We start from the raw sequence: 12,120 nt of genomic DNA, 5'->3' as shown, positions 1-12,120 counted from the left end.
CCCAGCTCCCCTGCCTCATTATGCTATTTCAGGGGTCATAGCTATAGAATTGGATGAACTATTTGTTTCCAGTATCAGGCATTACAAAGCTAGCCCTGTTTAGCTGGCTTGAATGGATCGTCATTCTCTTCAAGTGTATCCATGAAGGATTCATGGAATAATTTGATGCGCTCATTCACTGTTTGTCTTTGGTGGTGTGCTGTTGGCCGGGTGAATCGCATGGTATTGTTTCTCCTCCCAGATTGGACGACTGAAACATTTTGAGAGAGGAGAATAATGAATTACAAGTTCCCAGGACAGAGTTAAAGATGAATACGTTCTAAAGCTCATGAAGCTTTTGGGATTCATGCGCGTTCCCACCCTCCCCCTGCAACACTCACAAGCATTGCCCCACCAGTGGGAACCCACTGATCTCTCGTGTTTATTTGCTGAAGGCCAGGTTCTGATGCCCTCACTCTGGTTTAGTGGCACCTCACTCTTCTGGGACTGCTTCTGAAGAAAGGCAACTTATGCAGCAGGAGTAATGGGATCCGAGTCTGGCCCACAGCAGTTTTCCAACCAGCCCTCTTCAGAATCAGCTGCATTTGGAGAAAGAAAACCCTGTTCTTGAAACACTGGGCTGCTGTTTGTGGTGTGAGCAGATGTGTGGGGATTATGGGTAATTGCTCCTCATTAAGTCTAACACAGATCTTTATATATTATATATATTTTTCTCAGAAACATAAGAGCCCATTTGTTCTGGAGAGCTCTGGCACTGCTTCCTCCTGCCGGGAACTAGACCCAGCACTGTCTGCATTTGGCACTCCCGTGGGATTGAGTCATGATCTGTATGGGGCCTGCCAGATGTGTTAACCCTGGGTGCCCTGTATGCCACAAAGTGTGGAATACGTACCAAAAGCGGGACATTGAGAGGTGTCACTAATAATTAACCTTTTAATAACTCGTGCTTTTATCACATTTGGGGGGGGGTGGTGGATGTCGGCAGTTGTGAGGTTCCTCTCAGCCTACGGACCCCAGCCTGATATTGCTGAGGGTATTCTAGCCCCGTCTGGAAGTCACTTCCAGAGAGCAGCAGCAAAGTCACCTGCGAGTCATTGAAACTGGCAAGCAATTTCTCCCAGCTTGTTCTTGTCCTCCCCTCAGTACCACTGTGACGAGGCATCGTCCTACCGTGGTAAGGTGTGTGAGACATGCTGCTATGGGGACAAGTGGGGCTCGTCAGGCACCTTTGAAGATTATGGGTGGGGCTTATTGGGTGTTGCCATGGTAACATGGGAGGCTTCTTTGGAGATGTCGGGTGTTACTGTGGATTACCAGCAGGGCTTGTTGGAAGCATTACGGGTTATAATGGGTTACCAGCAGGGCTCGTTGGGGGTTACCGTGGGTTACCAGCAGGGCTTGTTGGAGGTGTCGGGGGTTACCATGGTTTACCAGCATTGCTCATTGGGGGTTTTGGGAGTTACCGTGGGTTACTAGTGGAGCTCATCGGGGGTTACCGTGGGTTACTAGCAGGGCTTGTTGGAGGAGTCAGATGTTACCATGGGTTACTGGCAGGGCTCGGCGACAGCAGCGGGTGCTGCCGTAGATTTTGGATAGGACTACTTGGACACCGCTAGATGTGTGCTGCCATGTATAACCCCCGTTTCTTTTTTTCTTATTTCCTGGTGTTCAGCCAGCACATGGGCTACGGGTAAAGCTTGACATGAATGTTGGGCATTGCCACGGACTATGAGCAGGGTCAGTGTGAGCCCAGGCTCTGGGCATTACAGCAGATTACAAGCGGGACACAGTGTAATTGCTGGTCCTGCTGCATGTTGTGGGCCAGGTGGGTTGTGCTCTGTATCACATCGGGGGCTGTCAGGAGACACACTCGCCTGAGGAGCTAGTTCACTGTACTCTTGTCACCAGCTGGCATGAGAGGGGCCTGACCTTTCCCTGGGCTGCTCACCTCCTAAGCTGCTCCCGGCTCTGCTTCCCCGACTACTCCATCCATCCATCATGGGAACAGCCTGAGTTCGCATCTCTTCAGCTCAGCCCGCTTCAGCTCTCTCCAGTCAGATTCCCCCTGCATCACCCCTGACGTCTGGCTCTGACAGTTCAGTAATCAAAGCAACCATACCCACAATATCAGCATAATCTAAAAGAGGAAGCCTGGCTGGAGGTGATGCTAATGATAGCCTGCTGTGATAGAGACAGTATTTACCTCCCTCCCCCAGCACCCGCACCTCCTTGCTGGAGAGGGTTGGTTCCTACCAGGACCGCTGCACTCTGGGGGGACAGGCCAGTGCTAGGATTAGCATTCAGAGATGGGCCTGAACTAAAACCCTGCATCCAAATGACACCAGACTGTGAGGTGGAAGGGGGGAGGAGGGATTGAATTTCAGGTACGTAGGATTCAACACGACGAACCAAACCCTAGGTCTGAACATCATCCCCAGTTTTAGGGATGTGGGTCTAAACTTCATGGCTCAGCACAGACTGGGGTGGGCAAATCATCTGACCCCATGATGAATAGCTCCAATAGACCTGAATGCTCCAGCCTCCGAGAGCTGGAAAATGTGGGTAACTACCTTGTTAACCTGTAAGTCTGTAGTTGAAAGCTTCAGAATGGAAGGAGCGCTCTGCACCCTGAGTTGTTGGAAAGGAAAAAGAATGTCTATAGAGTGCCTCATTTACATATGTTACATACCCACAATGCCACCAGTCACACTTGGAAATCACCCTAACTGATCTAGATTAAGGCCATGTCTATACTACCACTTATTTCAGCAAAACTTCTGCCGTTCACCCCCGAGTGACATAAATTTCTTCGGCATAAGTGGTAGTGTGCACAGCGCTATGTTGGCAGGAGAGCTTCTCCCTCTGACATAGCTACCACCACTCATGGAGGTGGTTTTATTATGTTGATGGGAGAGCTCTCTCCCATTTGCATGGAGCAGCTACACAAGCAATCTTACAGCGGTATTGGTACAGCTGTGCCACTGCAAGCTCGCTAGTGCAGAAATGGCCTTAGACATTGGTAGGGAGGTGGAGTTTGAACTCCAAGGCAGAGAGAAGGAAGGCATTCTCTTCTTGTGGTAGGAAGTACATCTCCAGGTAGCAAGGACTCTGCCCCAAGGTCCTAGATCCTCTTGGCTTCCCCCTCCTGAGGATCCTGTGACACAGAGAGGATTTCTCAGAGGAGACAGTACAGAGTGGGTTCCCCAGCAGAGACCCATAGAGCAGTTTCAGTGAGGTCCCTCCCTACCCAGCACTTAAATTAAGCTGAATCACAAAGCTGGGTCAGTTGGCGCTGCCTCAGGGTGGGACTAGGCAAACAGCTTCACCAGGGCTGGATCTGGATCTGCAGAGAGAATTGCCATTAGCAGCTGGACTACTGCCATTCAGCAACCTGAACTGTGAGTGGGGTTTGCGGTGGGTGGACTGACGTGGCCAGGGAACTCCTGCCTGATGGCCATTCAGAGAGACTGGTGGGGAGGGAGGAGAATGGACTCCTGCAGATTTACAGAGGGCTTTAATCCTTATCTGAATGTTATAGTGTTGCTGAATTTTCCTAGATTCCCTAATAAATATCCCCTTGTTTTGTATATAGACTCAGAATGTGGGCGGGCAGGTAGGGGGTGTTCTGCCTGCTAAGGGCAAACTAGAGGAGGATTTATTTATTTTTCCAAATACATCTCTACCTCGATATAACGCTGTCCTCGGGAGCCAAAAAATCTTACCGCATTATAGGTGAAACCACATTTTATCGAACTTGCTTTGATCCACTGGAGTGCGTAGTCCCCCTCCTCCCCCCCCGGAGCACTGCTTTACCGCGTTATATCCGAATTTGTGTTTTATCGGGTCGTGTTATATTGAGGTAGAGGTGTGTCCAGGTGGCGGCTTGAGCCAGTTCTGTTGCTCATCAAGAGGGACCCTCGACATATTCAACCCAGCCCTTCTTGCTGTAGTTAACCACCTGGCAGAAGGGTTACAAAACTGTTTTCTCTTTTCACCACCTCCTTTTCTCCCAGCTGTCCCTAGCTGTATCCTGGACAAGGATGGCTCTGTGATGTGTGAGGGCAAGGCTGCCGAAGGAGAGACTCAGGCCATGACATGTCCTGGTGCTAAAGGAGAAAATGGTTTCTCACAACACATCTGGAGGGAGAAGTAGGTCTGACTCCTGAGCTGCAGAGCCTGCATGGGACTATAGAGCCCTCAAAGTATGGGGACCTATGGCCAGCTCTGGATCTGGACCAGAAGTGCTGAAATGCCATGAGAAAGAAGCTATTTTCAAGGTATTTCCAGCCTGTCTGGAAGCAGTGGGAACCTCTGCAGAAATATCCAGGCCAGCTCTGCAGAGCTCAGTTGTTTCAGATAGTTTGGATAACTGGCTTCTGTACTCACCATTGCATCTCTGAACCCAATTTCCCAAGCTCTGGAACTTTGCCTCACCTAGCAATAATGGGCTGGCTTTGAAGGGGAGGACTTGGGGTGCTAGCTACATATGTGTGGGAAAATAAAGGCCAGATCAGCTGATTTGGCTTCTATGACACAGGATGGGTCTAACTGCAGCAAAGTCAGGCTATTCACTGTGGTGTGGATTATCTGCATTTCTGTGGCTGGACAGATGTCATGTGCACCCCCATGCCAATCCTATGGAGAAATGAGGTGTTGCAGTTTTGGCCACAACTCCCAGCAACAACTCACCGCTGGAGGTCTGGTGAACTCCCCTGGTAGACCTTTGAAATAAGGTACAGGCTAACCTAGATAGCTCCCTACAGGCCTTGCCTGTGGGACTCCGGAGTGTTCCCTGAGAAAGGGGAGCTGCTAAATAAAGGGACCTCCATCCACCGCTCTGTGCTGATCATGGATTAACAACAAAGTTGGTCTCTTCACTCAGCCTCCACAATGATTCATTCTACTCTTTAACGCTGCCACCTAGTGGGCAGTGTTGAGGCGTGGAGTGAGGCTGCCTTGGTACGTATCTCAGTGAGTTTCAGACTGCACCCTCTCAGCTCCCAGCCCACACTTCCTCATTAGGGGCCTGATCCTGCTCCCATTCATGTCAGCAGTAAAATCCTCACCCATCTGAGCAAAAGCAGGCTATAGCCATTGTTTTTAGATTCAAATTTACCTCCATCCCTCATGTACTTGATGTTTTCTTGCTTTTCCCGCTGTGTTATTTTATCAACACCAGAGTCATTAGGAAAATCGCTAGACTGAAGTTGTAGAAAAATGTGATTTATGCAAAGGCAATTGATCCCACATCATTTCCAGCTTCCTGCGCTAATATTGTGGGGCTTGGGGGGGGGAGGGGGAGCAGGATTTTGTCTCAAGTTTGGCAGGTGAAGAGCATGGATGCGGGATGCTCCATGCATCCCCATTGATCTCATTTCCCTGACACCTCCCTCACTCACTCTCTTTCTATCCCTCTCTCTCCAACACATTTCTAAAATTATGAATTCACATATATCCTATTGCTGTTTATGCTCCAAAGTATCTTACCCCCTAAAACCCACCTCTTCTCATTATGAAGCCCGAGACCCCCTCTCTCAGAAGTGTTGTCATTACTATTAAAGATGTGTTGGTGCCAACAGCACGTTCTGAACTGTGCAAGACAAGTCAGCCCCACCCCCAACTTGGAAGCACCATAGGAGCAAATGATGGTGGTAATACAGTATTGTCTTGGTCATCTGCTAGCAACAGTATCATCATAATATATATACAAGGTGCACATATTACATCTTTTGGTGGATCAAGATGAATTAGGTGGTGTCTTCTCTACATAGGTCTCATCCTGCTCTGTAGAAAAGACTATACCGCGCCATCCATTTCAATGGGGCTTTTAAAGAAGATATCAGACTCTTTTCCCACCCTGAAGAGCTGGCAATCTAAACTGTTGTTTGCCGTGGGTTTGCTTGGCTTGCATAATTCAGATTGTCAGCTCTTTGGAACCGGAAGCATGCTTTGTCTATGTTTGTAAAGGGCCATTTACATTTGTGGTACTGTTTAAATATGCATGATAATAATAATAGTAATAGATGTTGATCTTGTGTAAAGATCTGAGACCCACCGAAAAAGACTGCATTGAAGTTCCCTTGACCTCAAAAGAGAAATGTGTGTGTGTGCACACACACACACACACCTGTATATACTGCAATGATGATCTTTGGTATAGTTGATCTGTATTCTTATATTTATCATCTGTAATATCCAAAGAGGGTGGAGTATATGTAAGAGGTGAGAGAGAGAGAGAGAGAGAGAGAGAGAGAGAGAGAGAGAGTGTGTGTGTGTGTGTGTGTGTGTGTGTGTGTGTGTGTGTGTGTGTGTGTGTGTGTGTGTGTGTGTGTGTGTAAGGGCACAGAGCTCTTATTATAGGTGATTCAAACCTAGTCTGGCAAGTCTTGTCTTCTTCCCTTTGTTTATTTCATTTCAGTTTGCAGGGATCCTTTGGGAACACACAGGAGGATAACTATCTATATCTATGCTGGGTTTGAGGGTGACTCCTGGGCAGTAAGGCTCAGCCCATTCTTCCTGGGAGCCAGCCAGGGAACTCCTTACAATTTGCAGGGACGTAAGCTAGCTGAGGGAGGATTGAGCTGGTAACCCTTGACCCTGCTGCTGGAAGAAGTGCTCAGCCTCCCCTGCTGTCACACTGAAGATGGGACTGGTGCCTGGGTTCATTTCCACTCTGGTCCTGATGCCAAAGGAGGAGTTTGGGTCAGCAGTGAGATCGCAAGTTGTTGCACAATGGCACAGAGCCCCCATAAGGGCAGGACCCCAAACAGTCACTTTGTTTCCGTTTGCTTGAGGGAAGCCTGTGTGGAGCATCTCTCTGTCTGGGAATCTTAGCCCATTCCCGTATCCATCAGTGGCTCACTTACATGGCTTGTGGATTAAGGCCAGATCATTATCATCAAAAGCTTCCGCAGACAGAAATAGCCATTCAGGCTCCATCTAGAGGCTCAAGTGGGAGTTGGGTAGCCTGGCAAGCAACTTTGTTGGCCAGTGCATCGGGCAGCGTTAATGGATTCTGAATGCAGCTGCCCTGTCTCTTCCCTTCCTTGGCTGGAAGGAAGGTTGCTATGACTGGGGACTGTTATAGGGCAGAGGGAAGGCAGAATGGTAAAGATCCCCAAAGAGCTCTTCTGGAGGGAAACAGGAAGTGAAAGTGCACATTAGAAACAAAGTTTGTATCCATTATCGCTGGAGAAAACTGCCTTGGATGGAAGAGACATCATTAGACAAATCCGTGAATGTTGTTATAAGAAGACATTATAGGCTGCGGGAGCTGTATCTGCTATATAAGCAGAGGGCATTGCTATGTCCACTGAAACCCATTATTTTTAAATGTAGCAATGGACAAACCTCAGAAAGTTTCGACATTTGGTTCCAGTTAAGAAGCCAAAACCTGGAAGCTTATTGAAACCTCTGAAGCTTTGGAGTTCACAACAGGGCCCAGAACCCTCCCTCTGACATGATTCTGCCTTTAATAGGCCCACTGCTGGTGATCAGTTGTTCATGTGTCTTCAGTGGGCTGCTCTCCTCTCGCAGCAGGAAGAAGGGAGATGCCCCCACAGGCAACCTCACGCTGGTCTGAATGTGCTGTGTGGCTGTAGGGAGCTTAGCACGAAAGGTTCGGTGGGGGTTGGGCTTGATGCAAAGGCCACCCCGCATTTTATTTGTCATGGCTGCCTCCCCATTTCTAGCAATGACAAACTTAGCATGCTGCATTCTATGTAACCCCTCATCCACTGTAAGCAGAGGGTGTTGTACTGGCTTCAGTCCATTCTCCATTACACGTGTCAGGAGACAGTATGGTCCAATGGATCCCAGGAGTCAGGAGATGTTGATTCTGTTTCTGACCTGGACACTAACTTACTGTGTGGTCTTGGAGCAGGTACTTAGCCTCTCTGTGCCTCAGTTTCCTCACCTGTAAAATGGAGGTAATGATATTCCTCCCCTTTGCAAAGTGCTTTGAGATAGCTGGAACATAATTGCTAAGGATGGCCCAGTTGGTAGAGCATTGCTCTAGGGCAGAGGTTCTGAAAGTGTGGTCTGTGGACCACCAGTGGTCTGCGGATAGTTCCCTCTAAGGCGTGCGCCTGGGCGGCCGCACACAACAGAATGAAGGGCCACCCACCTAATTAGTGGAGCCGCGCAGGCGTGGCTCTACTAATTAAGTGCCTGGACCCTGGAGAAGATGCACATATAAGGTGAAGTGGTGGCCTTGGGAGGAATAGGGGATAGGTGGGAGGGGGCAGTGGGGTGAGAAGAGCGGGTGGGGGGAATTTGGGATGTGCAGGGCTGCGGCAGCCAGAGAAAGAGTCGACTTCCCCAGCTCCAGGGCTGTGGCTGCAGGGGAGAGACAACCCTCTTTCCCAGCCTCAGCTCTGTGGCTGCTGTGGCAGGGAAGAGACCCCCCTCCTTCCCAGCTCCAGCTCGGGGGCTGCTGGAGTGGAGGCAGGGCCGGCTCCAGGCACCAGCTTGGCAAGCAGGTGCTTGGGGCGGCCACTCCAGAGAGGGGCGGCAGGTCCAGCTATTCGGCGGACAGTCCCTCACTCCCGCTCGGAGCAAAGGACCTTCCGCCGAATTGCCGCCGCAGATCGCGATCGCGGCTTTTTTTTTTTTTTTTTTTGGCTGCTTGGGGCAGCCAAAACCGTGGAGCCGGCCCTGAGTGGAGGAGAGAGGGCACATCCATTGCATTAGAAAGGTAAAACTACTGATATTAAAATATGAGTTGTGTGCTTTTATTTGTAGAACAAAAAACGTTAGTAATTAAGGGTTTTTTTAATATAGTGCTTTTATCCCAAGCGCTTTACAACAGTTAGTTAATGTTACAAACAACATTTGGAAAGATCATTAAGTGGTCCGCTGAGACCCTCAGCAATTTTCAAGTGATCCATGGGGAAAAAAGTTTGAGAACCACTGCTCTAGGGCCCAGGAGTCCTGGGTTCTATTTCCTGCTTGGCTGACCTTGGGCAAGTCTCTGTGCCTCAGTTTTCCCATCTGTAATATAGAGCTAATGATATACTGACCTCTTTTCTAAGCATTTTATCTATGGATAAAAAGTGCCATATAAGAGCTGGGTATTATTTTTCCTACCCTGTGTTATAACCCGTTTGTACATTATAAATGAAAGGTACCATATCAGATACAAAGCGCTGCCCATTGCTGTCAGTAGAGCCCTCTCTAGTCCAGAGGAACTTGACAGGGTCTGGGATCTGCTGGGCAGTTTCTAGTACATGTGATCTTATCAGGGTGTTTGAAAGATGTCAATTCCTACATTTTCATTCCTCTGATTGTTCTCCCCTGATCTCTGCTCCCGCTCCCCACAGCCTCGCTGGACTGTGCATACACCACATTGGCACCCTCTGTTGGAAACCAGAGACAAGGCCGATCACCTGTGAAGCTATAATAAGACAGTGCCCATCAATTGTCAAGGAGGACAGGGAGCGTATGAAACTTCTTAGGTTCCAACTATGTGACCGGCATAGCCATATCAGCCCAGTACTGGCTGGAACTCTTGGGACGCTGCTCTCGGAGCTAGAATCCAGGGAGAAAGCCTAGCGAACATGGGCTTTGCGGCTGGCCTACGTGCCCAAGAAAAGCTGGCACTTCCTGGTGAGGTGAGAGTGGGAGAATCCTAGAGCCAGCACCCTTTCCAGGTGAGGGGTGAGTAGAAATGTCCCACTCCCAAAGGATATGTCCCCTTTAACCCCCTACCTCTGCTATCTTCCTTTGGCAGAGTAAGCATGCCAGCAGTGGGCAGGGCAGGGCAGGGCACCCCTCCCTCTGCCACCCCAGAGAGGGAGCAACTACCAAGCCGGCAGGAGCTGTCCGTGCCAGAGCCGGGATCAGGGCACGTGGGCTGCAAAGCTCCAGGCCAGGGCGTGGCCCAGGCAGCAGAGGCTCATGGCATCGCCCCCAAGCAGCCAGCCCCTCACCCCACCTGCCTGGGCTGGTCTGTACCTGCCTCTGCCCGTACCCCACCTTTTCCGCCACTCGCCGCCTTGGAGTGGGAGGGGAGGCTTCTATTGATTGCAGGCGCTCAGCCAGGCTCCACCAGTTCTGCCGGGAGCCGCGGGCGCTCTCCGGGCTCCCAGCTGGCCACGCCCAGCGCTCTGGGGCCCCGCCCACCCCTCTCGGCCCCAGCTGGCGCTGGCTGGCTCGCTCGCTCGCGGTGTGTCCTGGGGGGCAGCCCCGGAGGAGGCTCGCTTCGCCACAGCGCTACGTTCAGTCGCCGGCTCATCCCCGCCCCGCAGTTGCTGGGGCCGGAGCGCGAGTAGCGGAGGAGGAGCAGTGGGGGGGCCGCTTATCCCGACCCCCCCCCCTTTGTCTGGGTTTAAGGGAGGAGATGCCTCCCCCTTCCCCCCGGAGCCTCCAGCCCACCTTCCCACCTGCAGGAGCCGCGCCGGGGGTGCGGGCAGCAGCTCGCCCTTAGAGCCCAGCGGGCTGCCCGGACCCCAGCGCCCCCCATCCTGGACCCGGCTCTCGGCCTGGGAGGGGGGCTCGGCTCTGGACAGAGCCCGCAGCCTGGGCGTGCTGCTGCCTTTCGGCGAGGAGAGGGGAGCTGCCTTGCTGCAGGTGGATTTGGGGGCTGGGGGAGATGCCATTTCTAACCGAGAGAGACAAGCGGCGAGCATGAGATGCAGGTAAGAGCTGGGGCTGGGGTGGCCCGGGACTGACGGGGAGGGGAGGCTGAGCTGGTCCTGCCCAGGCTCCGGGAAGGGGGAGTCGGTCTATTTCACTTGCCGGGCTGCAAGCCTGGGATCGGTGCCTTGGATTGCAATCTTCCGCTGGGAAGTTTGTACGTGTGTGCTGGGTTTGGATGGCTGGGACGAGCTGTGTGTGTCAATATGAGGTGGGGGAGAGGATGCCCATTGAATGGGAGTGTGAATCGCGAGCATGCTGGGCTTTTGGTTGGGTGGGTTGCTTTTTTATTCAGGGTGTATGTGTGTTACGGAGGGCTAGGAGTCTCTGTGGTGTGGGGTGAGTGTGGTGGGTCTTTGTGTGGAATGTGGGTATGTGCAGGGCTAGATCGCTTAGTGAATGGGTGTGCAATTGTGTGTCCTGACCCTTTTCATTATAGGGCTGTGTGAGCGGGAGCCGTTTTCACTGGAGGGCTGTGAGTTTTGTGTCAGTGTTCTAGGAAGGATGTCAGCTGGGGGGGAGGAGGGGGTTCTTTCTCCCAAGGGTGTGAGTTGTGTGTGTTGGTCCTTTCCATGTGCGAGTTCTGTGTATGCATGTTGGGTTGTGTAGTGTGCGTTGGGTTCTGGGGCTACAAGGGTTTGGGTTCCCAGAGCTCTGCCAGCTGCCTCTGCCCTTGTGCCGGCTACCTGGCAGCAGAAGTGCTCTGGCTTTTTCTGCTGGCTCTGCCCTCATTTCCCCCCCCCCCCCCCGTCCCTTCTCCTTTTTCTCCATTGTCCTGCGTTGCTGGGCATTTAATTTCCCATATTGTTCCCTTCCCCCTGTCCCCACTGTCAATCTTTGGGGGTGCAGCACTGGTTGTACCCAACTCCCCACCACCAATGCACTCTAGCTGGCTAAGGAGACTGAGCCAGGTCCCGAGATACCAGAGTGATGTGCCACCTATAAAAACCTGGATAGACAGATGGATGGATGGGTCAATGGGGCTCAGCTGCTAGCCGCTGTTTTCATCCTAGCCTAGCTAATAAACTGGCACATGGCTGTGCTGGGGGGTGGGGAAGGGAAATGAGGTGCTGGGCTGCATGGTAATGTGGGGAGCCTGCCTGGTCCAGCTAAGCAGATGAGTTAACTGGCCTGGAACAGATTACACATTCAGGTGGGGTATTACTGGGACAGCGCTACCAACCAGGGATCAGCAGAGGCTGATACCAGGGAGATTAGCCTGCAGTCAGAGACAGGCAGTGCAGTCTGGGGCATGAAGAGTTAATATCAGGTGGGATTAGTCTTCAGTCCCAGCTACCTCAGCCCTGGGGCGGGGTAGTCAGGGGTGTTAGTGGTTAATTTCCGCCTGGATTAGCCCTCAGTCATCGAGAGCTTAATATTGGGGCAGGATTGTTGGGGGACAGAAAGGGTTAATTTCAGGAACTCTAGCCCTCAGTTCCAGCCCACCAATGGCAGCAGGGTGGAAAGGGTTAATTTCAGGAGGGT

General features: G+C 51.5%; 1 protein-coding gene across 8 annotated transcripts in view; it reads left to right on the top strand.

The window, feature by feature from the left end:
* The window catches only part of LINGO1 (leucine rich repeat and Ig domain containing 1), a 464,359-nt gene that overhangs the window by 402,096 nt on the left and 50,143 nt on the right, over positions 1-12,120 (top strand). The window contains exon 1 of one of the 8 annotated variants that reach the window (XM_005290584.4): positions 10,024-10,637. The exons of the other annotated variants lie outside the window; for them this stretch is intronic. Within the exon in view, the coding sequence (XP_005290641.1) occupies positions 10,632-10,637 (6 nt within the window). The 5' untranslated portion in view covers positions 10,024-10,631. Of the gene's footprint in view, positions 1-10,023; positions 10,638-12,120 lie in introns of those variants that run through there. 8 annotated transcript variants of the gene reach the window in all.

This window comes from Chrysemys picta, chromosome 10 (assembly GCF_011386835.1).
Source record: "Chrysemys picta bellii isolate R12L10 chromosome 10, ASM1138683v2, whole genome shotgun sequence".
NCBI classification, from domain to species: Eukaryota; Metazoa; Chordata; order Testudines; family Emydidae; genus Chrysemys; species Chrysemys picta.
Note: the sequence above shows the minus strand (reverse complement) of the source record. Positions and strands in the feature narration are given on the sequence as shown.